At 46.6% G+C, this 19,236-nt stretch overlaps 1 protein-coding gene across 2 annotated transcripts in view; it reads right to left on the reverse strand.

The window, feature by feature from the left end:
* Positions 1-19,236, reverse strand: part of LOC132395339 (activin receptor type-2B-like) — a 145,481-nt gene that overhangs the window by 4,773 nt on the left and 121,472 nt on the right. For both annotated transcript variants that reach the window (XM_059971795.1, XM_059971793.1), the window contains exons 8-9: positions 10,015-10,129; positions 842-980 (exon numbers count right to left, since the gene is read on the reverse strand). In XM_059971795.1, the coding sequence (XP_059827778.1) occupies positions 842-980; positions 10,015-10,129 (254 nt within the window). The remainder of the gene's footprint in view (positions 1-841; positions 981-10,014; positions 10,130-19,236) is intronic.

Here is a 19,236-nt window from a genome sequence, read left to right on the forward strand (position 1 = left end):
AGGGCAAACAACGTGGGTACAGAAAGGTCAGTGATAATCTCCAATCAGCTGCTTCAACGCACACAAAATGCTGGCGGGACCCAGCAGGCCAGGCAGCATCCATGGACCCGAGTACAGTCGGTGTTTCATGCCGAGATCCTTCAGCATTTCTGACGAAGGGTCTCGGCCTGAAATGTCAACAGTTCACTCTTTTCCACCGGTGCTACCTGGCCTGCTGAGTTGCTCCAGCGTGTTGCTTGGATTTCCAGCAACTGCAGATTCTCTCTCGTTTGTTTTCTAATCGTCTGCTTCAGTTGGGTTGACAAATAAACGTGGGCAAGATATCACACTCCCTGTTAAAAGAGCAGGGGATCTTTCGAGTCTCTCCAAGAGCAGAGGGGCGTGAAAACATCTGCACCTCAGACCATGCAACACCGTCACCACTGCGCTGGAGTGTCAGCCCGGAGATTTGAACCCATCACCTTCGGACCTAGAAGTGTCAGCGCTGTGGCATTGAACCTGTGAGGCAATGAATGGTTCAAAGATAAAGATTAGCTTTATTGTCACGTGTACCTTGAAATTACTCAACCACCGAGGATCAGGCTGGAGTCAGCCCGCAAGCGTCACCATGCTTCGTGCCAATGTAGCAGGCCCAAAACCGACTAACCCTACTCGTACATCTTTGGAGCACCCGGAGGAAACCCACAGAGTCAGGGGAAACGGGGCCAACTCCTTACATACAGCAGCGGGAACCCAACATCGATTGGCAATCACTGGCGCTGTAAAGCGACTGCACTACGGTACGGTGCTGCCAGAGTGGACATGAGCTGTGTGGTGAAGCGGAACAGGAACTAATACTTGCCGTCGGCTGCGGTACACCTCATGATCATTTCCCAAAGCACCAGCCCCATGGCATACATGTCTATCCTGAGGAAGGCATCTCGCTGGAAGTTAATGGCCCCCTCCAGGACTTCTGGGGCCATATATCTTCGTGTTCCAACCTAGCAAGAGAGAAGGGCGCCAATGAACAAACTGTAGAGCTGTTAGATCAGGGGAGGCAGCTTTCAGCCCTTTTCTGAACAAGACAAATATCTACAAATGAAATGTCTTAAGCAATGTGGAAGAATTAAATATATGGTCATATATCAACCAGGATCACATTGTGTGGAGAAGGTCCAAGATCCTAATACTTCCATCAACAATATTTTAGTTAGGATTGCCAAAAACAGCTACGTACGACATCCTAAACAAGGATAATGCAAGCTAGACAAAGAACCTAAACTGGACTTTTGACAACGTGGGGGTGTCGCGGGCAGAGGCCGGCATCGGGCGGGTGTACAGCTCACTGCTCTGTGAGGTTTACTCGTCTCTGCACTGAAATGAGGCTATGGCCTGCAACTAACACACTTTCGTGAAATTCAGTTCTGAATCTTATTTGCCTACTTTTATTGTTTGCATGATTTGTAAGACGACAGATCACCTGGTTGAGTAAAGTATACATACTTGGATCATACATTTAGTTTGAACACTCTGCCAAGCCTCAGGCTGATCCTGACTGGAGCTTCCGGGCCGTATGAATAACGGACACACACAGGAAAGGGTCGCCCACTTTGCCCTTCTTTAGGGTCATAGCAGGCCTCCTATCAGGGCATGAAGGGAAACGGGAAAAGGCAAGAGATTGGGGCTGAGAGGAAAATTGATGAAATGACAGAAAACTCGAGGGTGAAAAGATGTAATTGTGCTCCTATATCTTATGGTGTTGGCACAGGAGAATGGAGTGATCTCCTTACTCTTCAACATCAATCCCTGTTTCGACTAGACACAGTGACTGAGCATCGATGACCCTCTGTGGTATTGAACCCTAAAGGTTACCTATCCCGACTGAAAGTCTCTCTTCACCCAACCCCAGACCTCCGAGTTTAGACACCTCAGTCGTAGAAAACATCCTCCTTGTTAAGTCTGGTAAGATTCATTGAACCGTCAATGGCATCGCTTCTCATTTTCCTAAACACAGGATTAATCCACCCAGTCTCTCCTCATGCAACAAGCCCGCCATGCCAGAAACCAGCTGAGTAAATGCAATCTTAATCAGACCAACTGGCTATGAAAGGGACCAAGCCCCACAGGGTGCATGGTTAAGCAGCAGGTATGGTCTGCTTTGAGTAAACAAGTCTTACTGCATCCTGTTCTATACAACAATAAGCTGATCTGAAATTGGTGCTGCTAAGTAATTGCCATCTGAAAACCTGCCGCAGAGTGATGCAGTGTGAAAACAGGCCCTTTGGCCCATCAAGGACATGCCCAACTGCTACTCTGCCTAGTTCCACTGGCCCACACGTGGCCTGTAGCCCTCCATCCCACCGCCACCAGCCATATACTTAAGCAAACTTCAGTCAAAAGTTGCAAACAAAACTGCATTCAGCATTTCCAGTGGCAGCTTGTTCTACATTTACAATACCCTCTGAGTGACAAAGACCCCCCCCCCACCCCCAGTTCCCCTTAAACATTTCACCTTTCACATAGCCGATGACCTTCTAGATCAAGTCTCACCCAACCTCAATGGAAGAAGCCAGCTTGCATTAACCCTATCTATACCCCTCAATTTCGTACACTTCTGTCAAACCTCCCCTTATTCTCCTGCACTCCAGGAGATAAAAGTCCTAACCTATTCATCCTTTCCCGATAACTCAGGTTCTCAAGTAGCAGCAACGTCTGGGAGAATTCTCTGTACCAGACGAAACTGTTCTCTTTGTACCCTTCCTCAGCCTCCACTGTTGCATTACTTCCCTGGGAGGTGTGTGTGTGTGCACAGATCACATTGATAAAGTTATCCAGGTGGATTGCATCCCTGCCGAAGATCTGTTTCTATGCCTTAGTGCTGTACATCACCGCTGCCTCTCTAACGTCTATTGGGTTAATGTCTCACAGGGGCACCTTGTGCACAAATGCAAATGTTTCTGTGTGGCTTATGGGCAGAACCCTGCAGAGTAGCTGCAGTCTCCACTCCCCATGTCTGCACAGATGTTCTTTTGGGGGTGTGCAGACTCCCATTGTAGTGGAGCACAAGGTATTAATCATGATGACACGCTGCGGCAATTCACCAGCCTCACAATAGGGGCATCCAGCACACTGCCCCTTCCCACAGCCCCATCACAGGCACTCAGCCTAGTGAGCTCTGCTTAATCTGAATACCATATGGAAGATGAAGGAGCGAATCTCTGTGCTCAATGGAAAGTGAAAACACAAAGGGCCAAGTGATTTATGCAGAATGAAAAATCCCCAGAGGAGAGTGGCTCCCACGTATCTTGTTGCTGACCCTGCTCCAATTGGATTTACATTTGGACACTGACCTCATAAAAAGCAAGGAAGAATAGGCCATTCGTTTAGATCACAAAACATTATAGCACAGAACAAACCCTTCAGCCCACAATGTTGTGATAGAGTGGATGTGGGGAGAACGTTTCCCACAGTGGGCGAGTCTAGGACCAGAGGGTACAGACTTCGAATAGAGGGGCATCCTCTTGGAATGGAAATCTGGAGGAATTTCTTCAGCCAAAGAGTGGTGAATCTGTGGAATTCTTTGCCACAGGCAGCTGAGGTTGATAGATTCTTGATTGGTCAGGGCATGAAGGGATACGGGGAGAAGGCAGGAGATTGGGGCTGAGAGGAAGATGGGATCAGCCATGATGAAACAGCAGAGCAGACTTGATGGGCCAAATGGTCTAATCCCGCTCTTGTATCTTATTTTAACGAGACTCTCAGATAGGCGTATGGATGGAAGAAAAATGGAGGGGTCCATGGCATAAAGAAAGTTGGGAAATCCCTGGAGTAGAGGGATGTCCATTTAGAACAGAGATGGGGAGGAATTTCTTTAGGCAGAGGGTAGTGAATCTGTGGAATTCATTGGCACAGACAGCTGTGAAGGCCAAGTCATCGGGTCTGTTTAAAGCACAGGTTGACAGGTTCTCGATTAGTCAGTGCGCCAAAGGGGAGAAGGCAGGAGAGTGAAGTTGAGAGGGATAATAAATTGGCCATGGAATGGTGCAAGACTCAATGGGCCGAATGGCCTAATTTGCTCCTATACCTTATGGACTTACTGCAATAATAATCTAACCTTTCTCTCCTACATAACCCTCCATTTTTCTATCACCCATGTAGCGATCTAAGAGTCTCTTAAATGTCCGTACTGTATCTGCCTCCACCATCACTCCCAGCAGGGCATTCCATGTACCTGCCAGTCTCTGTGAAAACCTATGTCTGGCATTGCCCCATTTACTCGAGCATTCGGTGGGATCAGTTCTGCTCCTGTGCCTCACCGACTTTACAATTTCATCCCTGTGTCTCACAACCTCTTTCAAATCCAAAAGCCTGTCAGATTAAACATCAGGAGTGGGAGTTGGACACTTGGACCCTGTGAGCGATTGGCTGATATTGCAACAGGAACTCCATACTCCTGCCTATCACTGCCCTCACACCCTCCCCCGTTACTTCCCTGCACCCTTCCTCCCCGCTTCATCAAGAATCTTTCTAGATAAGATAAAAGTCAGCTTTATATGTTACATGCACATTGAAACATACAATGACAAGTGTTAAGGACAAGTGTTTGTGTTAAGGACAGTCAGAGGAAGTGGGTGCAAGTTCCAACACCAACATAGCACACCCACAACTTACAACCCTTTACTATCCGCGCACCTTTGGAATGAATGCGGGGGGAAACCAGAGCCACCGGAGGAATCCCACACAGTCTTGCAGAGAACTGAGCCCCGATTGCTGGTGCTGTGAGGTGTTATGCTAATCACTACGCTCCTGTACCGCTCTATCTACCTCGGCCTTAAACGTAGTCAAACATAGCGTCCACCATCCTCAGAGGGAGAGGAAATCCTCAGAAATCCAAAAGAGAGGGAGAAGAAAATGTTTCCTCTGTTCATTGGGTGACAGGTTATTTTTAAGCAATCCCCTTCCGCTGGAACACTTCCAGCTTTCCGGGCAAAAGAATCACAAAAAAAAAATTACTGCCTCGATTCCAAAACAGGAAATCTCTTCTCCTTTGGCCATCACCACACCCACCCGCACCCCCAACCACAGGTTCTCCTGCCCAAGGCCACTTGTCATCCAATCACAGAGCAGGACAGTGCAGAAACCAGTCCTTGTCCAGGCCAATCAAATTGCCCAACCAAGTTAGCTGCATTTATCTTACCCCTCTCTTTTAAACCTTTTTCTTCTCAATTTTAATCAGATGCAGCTAGTTTTAGTCTCCCCAGTCTAGGGAAAGGACCGTGTCCCTCATAATTTCATAACCTCAAAGGACATCCCTCAGCCTGCTATGCTACAGTGTAATGTCATGGACTCCAACCCTCAGCCGAGGGGTCTGTGGACCCCCGGTTGGGACCCCCAACTTAAAGGATTCCCAGCTTATTTGGTCTCTCCTTATAAATCCTGGCACACAGCCTCGTGAACCGTTTCTGTACCCCTTCCAAATTAATGACGTGCTCCTGATAGCTAGACAACCAGAAGTGCATGTGGTACTCCTGATGTAACCTCAGCAAAAACACTTTCTTAATCCGTACATAGAGATCCCAAACAGTGAGAGTGTGATACTAGATCTCCTATTAGGGAATGAGACAGGGCGGGTGACAGACGTTTGTGTAGGGGAACCATCCAGTGATCATAATACTAATAGTCTCAAGATAGTTATGGAAAAGGATAGGTCTGGTCCTCGAGTTGAGGTTCCAAGTTGGAGAAGCAACAATTTTGATGCTATCAGAAAGGATCTGGCATTGGGACAGATTATTTTTAGGCAAAAGTGTGCTTGGTAAGTGGAAGGCCTTCAAGAGTGAAGTTTTGAGACTACAGCGTTTGTATTTCCTGTCAGAATAAAAAGGCAAGGATAACAGGTTTACAGAAAAATACTGAAGCCCTGGTTAGCGAAAAGGAGGTGCATAGCAGGCATAGGCAGAGTGGAACAAATGAGGTAGCTGAGGAGTACAGGAAATGCAAGAGGACACTTAAAAAGGAAACCAGGACGAAGACGAGGTGGCTCTGGCAGACAAGGTGAAGCAGACTTCTAAGGCCTTCCACAGATATGTTAAGAGCAGAAGGATTGGAAGTAACAAAACTGACGATCACGGTGGTCATCTATGGGTTGTGCTGAATGAAATGGGGGAGAACTTAAATGGATTTTTGCACCTGTATTTATTTGTGAGACATGAGAAGTGAGGCAAAGGGCAGCGAGGTCACAGGCCGTATACAGATTACAGAGGTAATGCTTACTGTCTATGGCTGTACCGTGGAGAGCACCACAGTCTGGTATGGAGGGGCTACTGCGCAGGAAGCGAAAGGAACTGCAGAAGGTTGTAAATCTAGTCAACTCCATCTTGGGCACTAGCCTACAAAGTACCCAGGGCATCTTTAGGGAGAGGTGCCTCAGAAAGGCAGCGTCCGTTATTAAGAGTCTCCAGCACCCGGGGCATGCCCTCTTCTCACTGTTACCATCAGGTAGGAGGTACAGAAGCCTGAAGGCACATACTCAGCAATTCAGGAACAGCTTCTTCCTCTCGGTCATCCGATTCCTAAATGGACATTAAAGCTTTGGACACTACCTCACTTTTTAAAATATACAGCATTTCTGTTTTTCCATGTTTTTTTAAGCTATTCAATATATGTAATTGATTTACTTGTTTATTTATTATTATTTTGATTTTATTTATTATTTTTCTCTCTCTGCTAGATTATGTATTGCATTGAACTGCTACTAAGTTAACAAATTTCACGTCACAAGCCGGTGATAATAAACCTGATTCTGAATCAGGGTGGATAAATCCCCAGGGGCTGAATGTGTGCTCTGGAACCTTCTGTGAGGCTAGTGCAGAAATTGCAGAGGCCCTAGCAGAGGTACTTAAAACATCCTTAACAGTGGGTGAGGTGGCGGAGGATAGGAGAATAACTAACGTTGCTCCACTGTTTAAGAAAGGCTCTGAAAATAAACAAGGAAATTACTGGCCGGTGAGCCTGACATCAGTAGTAGGAAAGTTATTAGAAAGTATTCTAAGAGACTGGATATACAAGTATCTTGATGGACAGGGACTAATTAGGGATAGTCAGCATGGCTTTGTATGTGGCAAGTCTTGTCTAACAAATTTTAGAGTTTTCTAAGGGAGTTACCAGCAAAGTGGATGAAGGCAAGGCAGTGGATATTGCCTATGTGGACTTTAGCAAGGCCTTTGACAAGGACCCGGATGGGAGGCTGGTCAACGAGGTTCAGTTGTTTGGCATTCGAGGTGAGGTAGTAAATTGAATCACACATTGGCGTTGTGGGAGAAACCAGAGAGTGGCTGTGGATGGCCGCCTCTCTAACTGGAGGTCTGTGACTAGCGGAGTGCCACGGGGATTGATGCTGGGTCCGCTGTTGTTTGTCATTTATAATCAACAATCTGGATGATAAAGTGGTAAACTGAATCGGGAGGTTTACAGATGACACCAAGCTTGGGGGTGTAGTGGACAGTGAGGAAAACTATCAGAGCTTCTGACCAGCTGGACAAACTGGCTGCAAAATGGCAGATGGAATTTAATGCAGACAGGTGTGAGATGCTGCACTTTGGGAGGTCCAACCAGGATAGGATTGACACACTGAGCGGTAGGGCACTAGAACAGGGGAATCTGGAAATACACAATTCCTTGAAAGTAGTGTTGCATAATTCATCGAAAGTAAGGTCATAAAGAGAGCTGTTGGCACACCAGCCTTCATAAATTAAAGTATTGAGTATGGGAGATGGGATGTTACGTCCATATTGTACAAGACATTGGTGAGGCCTAATTTGGAGTATTGTGCCAGTTCGAGTTTAATTGCTACTCAACCATACATAAATAGCCATGAATACAGTCAAATGAAACAGTGTTACTCCTGGACCAATATACAAAACACAGTATCAACAGTCACACACAGCACAAAGCACATATTGTGACACCTGCCTAAAGGAAAGATGTAAGGAAGGTTGAAAGAGAGCAGAGAAAATTACAAGGATGTTGCCGGGACTTGAATTATAGGGAAAGGTCGAGTAGGTTGGGACTTCATACCCTACAGCATAGGAGAATGAGGGGAGATTTGATAGAGGTGCCGGCTGGTGGTGTAGTGGCATCAGCACTGGACTTCAAGGCAGATGGTCCCAAGTTCAAACCCAGCCGGGTCCCAACACGGGCAGCAGCAGTATCTGTGTGTTAGAAAGGCCTGGTAATCTACACCCTATCCTCGTTATATGCGTGTTCAGACTATGGGATTCACAGTTATGTGAGGAACCTATTTCTACCAACTTCTCCTTATATGCGTCCAAAACTCTCAGTTATGCAAGGAGCACTGCTTTCCCGCCAGTACAAGTCAGGTTCGCCTGCCTCACAGTCTCACTCCCGCCAGTCTCGCATTGGTTTTGGTAAGGTGTGGATGTGTGATCTTGTGCTCCTAAACTTTTGTTGGTTTTACCTACGGTGCAGTGATTTTGGACTTGAAGTATTTAACTATGCCTCCTAAGCATCCGATGTCATGTCCTGGGCCATCAGCCAAGCCGTAGAGAACCGCTTTAACACTTGACAAAAAAGTTGGAAATTATAAACAGTGCGGCATCAGCTGAAGGTAAAACAGCTCTGGGACACTACTGTCACAGAATCTTGCCTTTAAAGTTTTTTTGTTGCTTGACAATGCGCCAGCCCATCCTAAACATATGGACAGCATTCATCCTAACATAACAGCGTGTTTCCTGCCACCTAACACAACATCACTGATTCAACCACTCGACCCAGGTGTGATCCACATTCAAGGCGTATTTTACTTTACGGCAAACTATCTCTCAGATGCTGCAAGCAACAGACGATTTTGAAATTCCCGGGAGTTTACCAACGGTGAGGGAATGGTGGAAGTCAGAACACAGCACAAATAGCGATGGACATGGACCCAAGTTTAGAATGGAGTCAGCATTTCAGTCATTCCCTGCAGTTGATCCTTCTTCACTAAAAGCAAATTTATGCTGAAAAACAAAATGCTGCCAAGTAAACAACCCTCACCACTTTCTTCAAACCAGTGTCATCCCCTGCTGCCATTCTGTGAGTCTTCCTTCACCCGTTGCTGTGCTCGATGTCCACTTTATCCATGTAAAGCTGCCCGACTCCAGAACAACCACTCATCTCCCGGAGCGAACACACCTGCCACTGTTGGTGAGTGCTGTACACCCTAGTATGTTAACTTTCTATGTTTATTACATTGAACATTACCTTAAATTGATGAAATATAATACAAATGTGCCTTATGGTATTGCTTTTGTGTTGTATTGGGATGAAAATGTGAATAAATTACAGATAAAACATATTTAGGAAGCCCTCCAGAATGCATCCGTTTTCTCCATTTAAATAATTATTCACATTATGCGTCGACTGCGAGGAATGTACCCCCGCCTATAACGAGGATAGGGTGTACTTCCGTATATTGCCATGGAAACACTATGGACCCTACAGTCCACGAGGTCACAAAGAGTCGGACTCGACTTAACGACTGAACAACAACAACAAATTGATGAGGGATGTGGACAGACAGGGTTAGTGCAAACAGGCTTTTTACAGCTGAGGTTGGGCAGGACTGGAATTAGAGGTCATGGGTTAAGGGTGAAAGGTGAAATGTTTAAGGGGGACATGAGGGGAAACTTCACTCAGAGGATGGTGAGAGCTGCCACCAGTAGTAATGGATGTGGGGTCGATTTTAACATTTAAGAGAAGATCAGATAGGTACAGGGATGGAGGGTTATTTCCCTGGTTCAGGTTGCTGGGAGGAACATTAATAGTTCATCATGGACCAGATGGGCCAAAGGGCCTGTTTCTGTGCTGCACTTCTCTATGACTATGACAAATATTGTGTATGTCTCATCTTCCATTTTATCCCTGTTTCCCCCACACTAAAGGAAATCCAGTGGAGATCAGGGACCACACATCCCAGAAGGTGTAAGGATTCCCCTCCATGACCTTCCCCCAAGACACATCTTCCATCATTGACTTTACCTGTCCATGTGTGTCCCCGGGAGGCTTTCCGGGTTCGAACCTGACGGCCAGCCCAAAGTCGGCTATGCATGCAGATAAATCGGACTTCAGGAGCACATTTTTGCTTTTGAAATCTCTGCAGGGAAAAAGAAAAGAAGGATGAGTTGAGGTAACCCGTGAAGATGGATGACATTGCGTGAACTTTACTGCAGCACAGCGCAGAAACCGGGGGCCTGCCAAACGCAGCCCTGGCCCACTGGCTGTTGCTAAGTGAGTCAGAAATCAGCACTGGGCAGGGTCATTTCGATTAAGCACATTGGTGGTCACGTATAGGCTGGACTGGGCTGGGGAGTGGGGTGCGGGGCAGAGTCCTTCCCCTGAACTAAATGGGCTTGTACAACTATCCAGTGAATTCCAGTCTATTATTACTGAGAGTAGACTTTTATTCCCAATTGGTTGAAAATGAATCACCAATCTGCTACAAAAAGATTCAAATCAGAACAGTAAAGATGAGCTTTATAATAAAATGTAGTGAAATGCATTGCTTTGCATCAAATCAACGAGGATAGTGCTGGGCAGGCTGACAATAGACAATAGACAATAGGTGCAGAAGTAGACCATTCGGCCCCTCGAGTCTGCACTGCCATTCTGAGATCATGGCTGATCATTCACTATCAATACCCAGTCCCTGCCTTGTCCCCATATCCCTTGATTCCCCTATCCATCAGATATCTATCCAGCTCCTTCTTGAAAGCATCCAGAGAATTGGCCTCCACCCTCTTCTGAGGCAGTGCATTCCACACCTCCACAACTCTCTGGGAGAAGAAGCTCTTCCTCAACTCTGTTTTAAATAACTGACCTCTTATTCTCAATCTCTGAATTAGTATGAATTAGAATGAAGTACCCTCTGGTACTGGACTCTCCCAACATCTGGAACATATTTCCTGCCTCAATCCTATCAAATCCTTTAATTATCTTAAACGTTTCAATCAGATCCCCTCTCAAACTCCTCAATTCCAGTGTGTACAACCCCAATCTCTCCAATCTCTCTGCGTAAGACAGCCCTGCCATCCCAGGAATCAACCTAGTGAATCTACGCTGCACTTCCTCAATTGCCAGAATGTCCTTCCTTAAACCTAGAGACCAAAACTGCACACAATACTCCAGGTGTGGTCTTACCAGGGCCCTGTACAAATGCAAAAGAACATCCTTGCTCTTGTACTCAATTCCCCTTGTAACAAAGGCCAACATTCCATTTGCCCTCTTCACTGCCTGTTGCACTTGCTCATTCACCTTCATTGACTGGTGAACTAGGACTCCTAGGTCTCTTTGCATTTCTCCCTTACCTAACTCGACACCGTTCAGACAATACTCTGCCCTCTTGTTCCTGCTTCCAAAGTGGATAACTTCACATTTATTCACATAGATAACTTCACATTTATTCACATGATAACTTCACATTTATTCACATGATAACTTCACATTTATTCACATGATAACTTCACATTTATTCACAAGGGTGACCCTTCTGCAAGGGTCACCACACTTCTGGCGCCAACACAGCCCAGACACAACTCACTAACCCTAACCGCACACCTTTGGAACGCGGGAGAAAACTTGCACGCTGACGGGGGGTATGTACAGACAGCAGCAGGAATCGAACCCCAAGCTTACAGCGGCCGCCATAAATCGCTAAATTATTTGTCTCTCTGGATTACACCTTAGTGTTAAACAGAGCAGAGTCGATACCAGGCATTGAACACCCATTCGTACTAATCCAACACTTCTATCCTCCGCACTTTCTTACCAACTCAACAACACTTCAGCACTCTCTGGGTTGTTTGTCTGAGCAGTGGAGGGCGAGGGGGTCTGACAGAGACAAACATAAGAGTGGACAGACAGTATCGAAATGTCTAATACCAGAGGGCATGTATTTAAGGTGAGGAGGTAATTCCAAAGATCAGTTACAGATATGGGTGCAGAAGTGGCCAAATGTGAAGCATTGCACCTTGGTAGGTTAAAGGTAGGGAGACAGTTGAAGACAAGATCCTTAACAGTGTTGATGAGCGGAGGGAACTTGGGCATTGAAGTTCGTAACCAAGACAGAGAGGAGATCTGATACAGGTATACAAGCAGTCCCCGGGTTATGAACGAGTTCCGTTCCCGAGTCTGTCTTTGAGTCAGATTTGTACACAAGTCAGAACAAGTACATCTGGTATTATGGAATACGTACACAACGCTGGAAGAACTCAGCAGGTCAGGCAGCATCCGTGAGAAAAGAGTAGCTAACGTTTCGGGCCGAGACCCTTCATCAGGAACTGGGGGGGGGGGGGGGGTGGGGGGTGGGGGAAGAGAGGGCCGAAGCCCAGTAATAGAGATAGGGGAGGGGGTAGGGCCTAGAGGTGCCAGGTGGAAGACCAATCAGAGGAAAGATAAAGGGGGAGGGGAGGGGATAAGCATGAAAGAACTGTAGAGATAAAGAAGCAGAAAGTTGAAAGGTGAGAGAGGCAGAGAAGGACCTGGGATAGGGGAAGGGGGAGGGGGAGGAAATTACTGAAAATTGGAGAATTCAATGTTCATACCACCAGGCTGGAGGCTACCCAGACAGTAGATGAGGTGTTGCTCCTCCAACCTGAGTTTGGCCTCATCATGGCATTAGAGGAGGCCATGTATGGATATATTCAGATGGGAATAAGAGGCAGAGTTGATGTGGCTGGCAACCGGGAGGTCCTGTCTATTGTGACGGATGGAGTGTAGGTGCTCGACGAAGCGGTCCCCCAATCTGCGTCGGGTCTCGCCGATGTAGAGGAGGCCGCACCGGATGCAATAGACGACTCCAGCAGACTCGCAGGTGAAGTGTTGCCTCACCTGGAAGGACTGTCTGGGGCCCGGAATGGTGGTAAGGGGGTTGGTGTGGGGACAGGTGTAGCATTTGCACTTGCAGGGATAAGTGCCAGGTGGGAGTTCTGTGGGGAGGGTCGTGTGGACCAGGTTGTCGCGGAGGGAACGATCCCTGCGAAAAGCTGAGAGGGGTAGGGAGGGAAAGATGTGCTTGGTGGTGGGGTTCTGTTGAAGGTGGCAGAAGGACCACCGCACTGAATTCCCTGGGTCCTAAAGTCCACCGCACCAAGACAGGCTAAATGGGACAAGTGGGGGCTGTGCTAGGTTTGGGTATTTGATCCTCCACAATATTCTGTGTGGGAATTTAAACTGGAGGTAGCAGTGTTTTTTATACAAGGTTGAGTTGCGAGCTCGACATCAACCCGGAGCGTTCGGGAGCGGTCTGTCACTGGATCGAACTCGTGAACCTCCATTCTCGAGCCCGGCGCTGATCTCACTGCACCACCAGCCCACTGGAAAAGGGGGAGGGGGCAGGATCAGGGTGAATCTTGCTATGAAAAATTCAAGCCAAATACAAAGTTACACACTCAACACAGTGTCAACGGCAACGACTTAAAATGGTGGACGGCATTGTGATCTGACTGAAAATGGTGGACTGCGTTCTCCTTCCTCGGTTCGTCAGTACAAGTTGTTTGTAAGTCGGAAAATCGTAAATCGTATGAGATTATAAAGAACTTCAATAGAGTAGACAGACAGTATCTGTTTCCCAGGGTCGAAATGTATAACGCCAGAGGACAGCCTTTAAGGTGAGAGGGGTAATTTCAAAGGAGATGGGAGGAAAAAGCTTTTTTAAACGCAGGGAGTGGTGGGTGTCTGGAATGTGCTGCCTGGGGTGGTGATTGAGGCAGATTCATGAGTAATTTTTAAGAGACATTTAGATAGGCAAATGAATGTGAGGAAAATGGAAGGATATGGATATTGTGTAGGCAGAAGGTATTAGTGACATTGTCCTTTGATTACTAATTGAATTGGTTCAGCACAATATTGTGGGCTGAAAGGCCTGTTCCTGTGCTGTACTGTTCTATGTTCACAGCCAATCTATAGTCTAAATAACCCACCATCCTGCACGTGTAGGAGAGAGGAAACCCACAAACAGCGCCAGAGATTGAGACGGAACTGTCTGCTGGAGCTGATTGGCAGAGGTTGAACCAGCTGCACCACTGCTTTATGTTGGCCCAAATTTCTAGATAATTTAACCCATGCTTTACCACGATCATACTGTTAGTACCTTAATTCACCACTGCAATACTGAATGACAGAACTCAGAACAGTTTTGCACAGAAACCGACCCACCAGGTTTGAACTGAATGTGATGCTAATTTGAACTAATCCCACCTGGCTGATTTATTTTCCCTCTCTACCCCATTCTCCTGCCCTCTTCCCATAACCTCTGACACCCTTACTAAGCAAGAACCTATCAACCTCCGCTTAAAATATGCCCAGTGACTTGCCTTCCACAGCCGTCTGTGGCAATGAATTCCACAGATCCACCACATTTATGTTAAATTTGATTTTATTAAAATCACCTCAAATTCTGCTGTTCAACTACACTAAGGATACATTTAATCAGTTAACCTGCCAACCTACATGTCTTTGGGACATTGGGAAAAATCCCACGCGGACAGCACCGGAAGTCAGGAGTGAACCCGGACTGGCAGGAGTTACAGGGTGACAGCACCACTCCCTGTGCCAGAGTGTCGTTAAAGCCAGCAGGCAGGAGATGGGGGGAGGTCAGGCAGCATCCGTGAAAGGGAATGGACGGTTGACATCTAGACTGGATATATTCACGTGTCTTGTCTAAATGGCTCTTCAGAATCATGATTGTGCCTCCTTCAGACACGACAGCTGGCATTGCATTCCAGTCACTTACCATTCTGTGAGAAAAAAACACTTGCCCTTTACATCTCCTTTAAAGCTTCCATATGACCCTTATTATACTCTGCGGAAAAAGACTGCCTGCCTCATCTATGCCTCTTTAAACTTCGTAAACCTCTATCAGATCGCCTCTCGACCTCCGACACTCCAGAGAAAACAGCCCACGTTTGTCCAGCTTCTTACAGCTAAAAGACGCAGACACTTAGAAATGGCCAATATGGGAGGGTATAACTTTACGATGATTGGAGAAATGGACAGGGAGGATGTCAGAGATAGTTTGTGTTTTTTTTTTAAAACTCTGGGTGCATTGAATGCAATACCGGGGCCTATACATTAGAGGCTTTTAACAGACTCTGAAGTGGGCACATGGATGATAGAGAAATGGAGCATTATGTAGGAGGGAAGGGTTAGATTGCTCTTGGAAAGTGGGCACAAAGTTCTGGGCTGAAGAGCCTGCAGCGTGTTCTCTGTCAATCTGACTTCCAAGATCACAAGTGAGAGAGGAAGACACACAAAGATGGCAGTATCAGAAGATGACCAAAACGGAAGATCAGATCTCAGCGTCTGACAACGCTTCCCCTGCCTGCAAGGCACATCCAGTAGCTCTATGCCTGTACTTTATCCTACAAAACACGAACGTTTACAGGTGAAAGCCGACCTGCCACCCATCGGGCGGTGAGCCTTGCGTCCCACACCTTCAGGTTCAGCAGCAATGCAGCCATTGGGCTTCTGGGCAGGCTTCACTCACCTCAGCGCTGTCAGGGACTCTGTGACCAATGTTCTGTCTGTTATTTGTTAACTCTTTCATTGTTTGCACGATTCGTTCTCCCCCATCCCCCCACACACGTTGGGTGCTTGACTATCTTTGCTGAGTGTGTGTATTTTTAAAAATAGATTCTAGTGTCTCTCTGTTTTGTGGCTGCCTGCAAGAAGACGAATCTCATTCACTATACACAATTAATAAATGTCTCTTGAACTTTGAAGTTCAGCTTTCTCAAAGCTGACTTAGAACAATCAGAGCTAGAGGCCGAGAGTGAAGGAATAAGGAATCTTGGAGAGCAGCCGTTTTTTTTTAAACACACTGCCCGGGGAAAAGAGGCTAGACTACGCAGGTGCGTGACATCAGCCAGTTGAGCACCAAAGGTTTAAAAAGGCGACCACCAAATGCAGCGGGCAGCGGAGTCAGAGGGAGCAGAGTGGGACGGCTTTGGCTCAACAGGCTTTGGCGTGAACAGGCAGAGGCAAGGGTAGGCTCCTGTAAGTTTTGTCTTGTTCGTTTAGAGTAGAGAGAATGCCAGGCAGGATGTTGGAATGCTGCTCTTGCAGGATGTGGGAAGTCAGGGAGACCTCCAGTGCCCCTGACAACGACACCTGCAAGAAATACATCCAGTTGCAGTTCCTAATAAACCGCATAAGGGAACTAGGGCAGGAGCTGGATGACCTCCGGATCATTCGGGAGAATGACGAATTTATAGATAGTAGCTACAGGGAGGCAGTTACACCAAGTAGCGCACAGGTAATTGCATTACCGTAAGGCAAGGGAAGGGGAAAGGGCAGGCAGAGCAGGGCTCCCCTGGCCATTCCCCTCGACAAGTATACCAATTTGGATACTGTTGGGGGGGTGACTTACTTGGGACGAGCTGCGGCAGATGGATCTCTGGCACTGAGTCTGGTTCTGCAGTGCAGAAGGGGGGGGGGAAGAAGAGGAGAGCGGTTGTGATAGGGAACTCGATAGTTAGAGGTACAGACAGGAGGTTCTGTGGCCGTGACAGAGACTCCTGATGGTTTGTTGCCTCCCAGGTGTCTGGGTCAGGGAAGTCTCTGATCACATGCACAGCATTCTGAAGTGGGAGGGTGAGCAGCCAGATGTCATGGTACACATCGGTACCAACAACGTAGGAAGAAAGAGTGAGGAGGTCCTGAAGAATGAGTATAGAGAGCTTGGTAGGAAGTTAAAAAGCAGGACCTCGAGGGTGGTAATCTCAGGATTGCTACCTGTGCCACGTGCCAGTGAGGGTAAGAATAGGATGCTCTGGAGGATGAACATGTGGCTGAGGAACTGGTGTAGGGAGCAGGGTTTCAGATTTCAGGATCATTGGGACCTCTTCTGGGGCAGGTGGGACCTGTACAAGAGAGATGGGTTACAAGGGGACCAATATCCTTGCAGGGAGGTTTGTTAGGGCTATGGGGGGGGCGGGGGGGGCGATTTAAACTAGATTTGCAGGGGGATGGGAACCAGAGTGACAGAGCAGATAGTGGAGCGGGGGTGAAAATAAATGATGTTAAGGTTCATGCAAAGTCACGGATAGAAGGGACATGTGTGGTGGTAATAGGTGTGTCTATTTCAATGCGAGGAGTATTGTGGGAAGGCTGACAAGGTGAGGGCGTGGATTGATATGTGGAATTATGACATTGTAGCCATTAGTGAAACTTGGCCACAGGAGGGGCAGGACTGGCAGCTTACTGTTCCAGGGTTCCGATGTTTCAGACGTGATAGAGGCAGAGGGATGAAGGGTGGGGTGGGGGGGGGGGGGGGTGGCATTGCTAGTCAGGGAAAATGTTACAGCAGTGCTCAGGCAGGACAGATTAGAGGGCTTGTCTACCGAGGCCATATGGGTGGAGCTGAGAAACAGGAAAGGTATGACCACATTAATAGGGTTGTATTATAGACCACCCACTAGTCAGCGAGAATTGGAGGAGCAAATCTGCAGAGAGATAGCAGACAACTGCAGGAAACATGAAGTTGTGATAGTAGGGGATTTTAATTTTCCACATATTGATTGGGACTCCCATACTGTTAAAGGTCTAGACGGGTTAGAGTTTGTAAAATGTGTTCAGGAAAGTTTTCTAAATCAATATATAGAGGTACCGACTAGAGAGGATGCAAAATTAGATCTCCTATTAGGAAACGAGTTAGGACAGGTGACGGAAGTGTGTGTAGGGGAACACTTTGGTTCCAGTGATCATAATGCCATTAACTTCAACTTGATCATGGATAAAGATAGATCTGGTCCTCTGGTTGAGGTTCTAAACTGGAAAAAGGCCAAATTTGAAGAAATGAGAAAGGATCTAAAAAACGTGGATTGGGACAGGTTGTTCTCTGGCAAGGATGTGATTGGTAAGTCGGAGGCCTCCAAAGGAGAAATTTTGAGAGTGCAGAGTTTGTATGTTCCTGTCAGGATTAAAGGCAAAATGAATAAGAATAAGGAACCTTGGTTCTCGAGGGATATTGGAACTCTGATAAAGAAGAGAGAGATGTATAACATGTATAGGAAAGGCTCGAGGAGTATAAAAATTGCAAAAAAATACTTAAGAAAGAAATCAGGAGGGCTAAAAGAAGACATGAGGTAGCTTTGGCAGTCAAGGTGGAGGATAATCCAAAGAGCTCCTACAGGTATATTAAGAGCAAAAGGATAGTAAGGGATAAAGTTTGTCCTCTTGAAGATCAGAGTGGTTGGTTATGTAAGAAACCAAAAGAAATGGGGGAGATCTTAAATGGGTTTTTTGCATCTGTATTTACTAAGGAAACTGGCATGGAGTCAATGGAAATAAGGCAAACAAGTAGGGAGGTCATGGAACCTATACAGATTGAAGAGGAGGAGGTGCTTGCTACTTTGAGGCAAGTCAGAGTAGATAAATCCCCAGGACCTGACAGGGTATTCCCTTGGACCTTGAAGGAGACTAGTGTTGAAATTGCAGGGGCCCTGACAGATATATTTAAAATGTTGGTATCTACAGGTGAGGTGCCGGAAGATTGGAGGATAGCTCATGTTGTTCTGTTGTTTAAATAAGGCTCTGAAAGTAATCCGGAAAATTAGAGGCTGGTAAGTTTGATGTCAGTAGTAGGTAAATTATTAGAAGGAGTACTAAGAAAGAGGATCTACAAGTATTTAGATAGACAGGGATTTATAAGGGAGAGTCAACATGGCTTTGTGCATGGTAGGTCATGTTTAAACAATCTATTAAAGTTTTTCGAGGAGGTTAACAGGAAAGTGGATGAAGGGATGAAAGTGAATGTTGTCTACATGGACTTTGGTAAGGCCTTTGACAAGGTCCCCCATGGGAGGTTAGTTAGGAAGATTCCGTCACTAGGTATACATGGTGAGGTAGTAAATTGGATGAGACATTGGCTCAATAGGAGAAGTCAGAGAGTGGCAGTGGAGGATTGCTACTCTGTGAAGGCCTGTGACTAGTGGTGTGCTACAGGGATTAGTCCATTGTTATTTGTCATCTATATCAATGATCTGGATGATAATGTGGTAAATTGGATCAGTAAATTTGATGATGATACAAAGATTGGAGGTGTAGTGGACAGTGAGGAAGGTTTTCAAAGCTTGCAGAGGGATTTGGACCAGCTGGGAAAATGGGCTGAAAAATGGCAGATGGAGTTTTATACAGACAAGTGTGAGGTATTGCACTTTGGAAGGACAAACCAAGGTAGAAAATACAAGGTAACTGGTAGGACAC

This window comes from Hypanus sabinus, chromosome 6 (genome assembly GCF_030144855.1).
Source record: "Hypanus sabinus isolate sHypSab1 chromosome 6, sHypSab1.hap1, whole genome shotgun sequence".
NCBI lineage: Eukaryota > Metazoa > Chordata > Chondrichthyes > Myliobatiformes > Dasyatidae > Hypanus > Hypanus sabinus.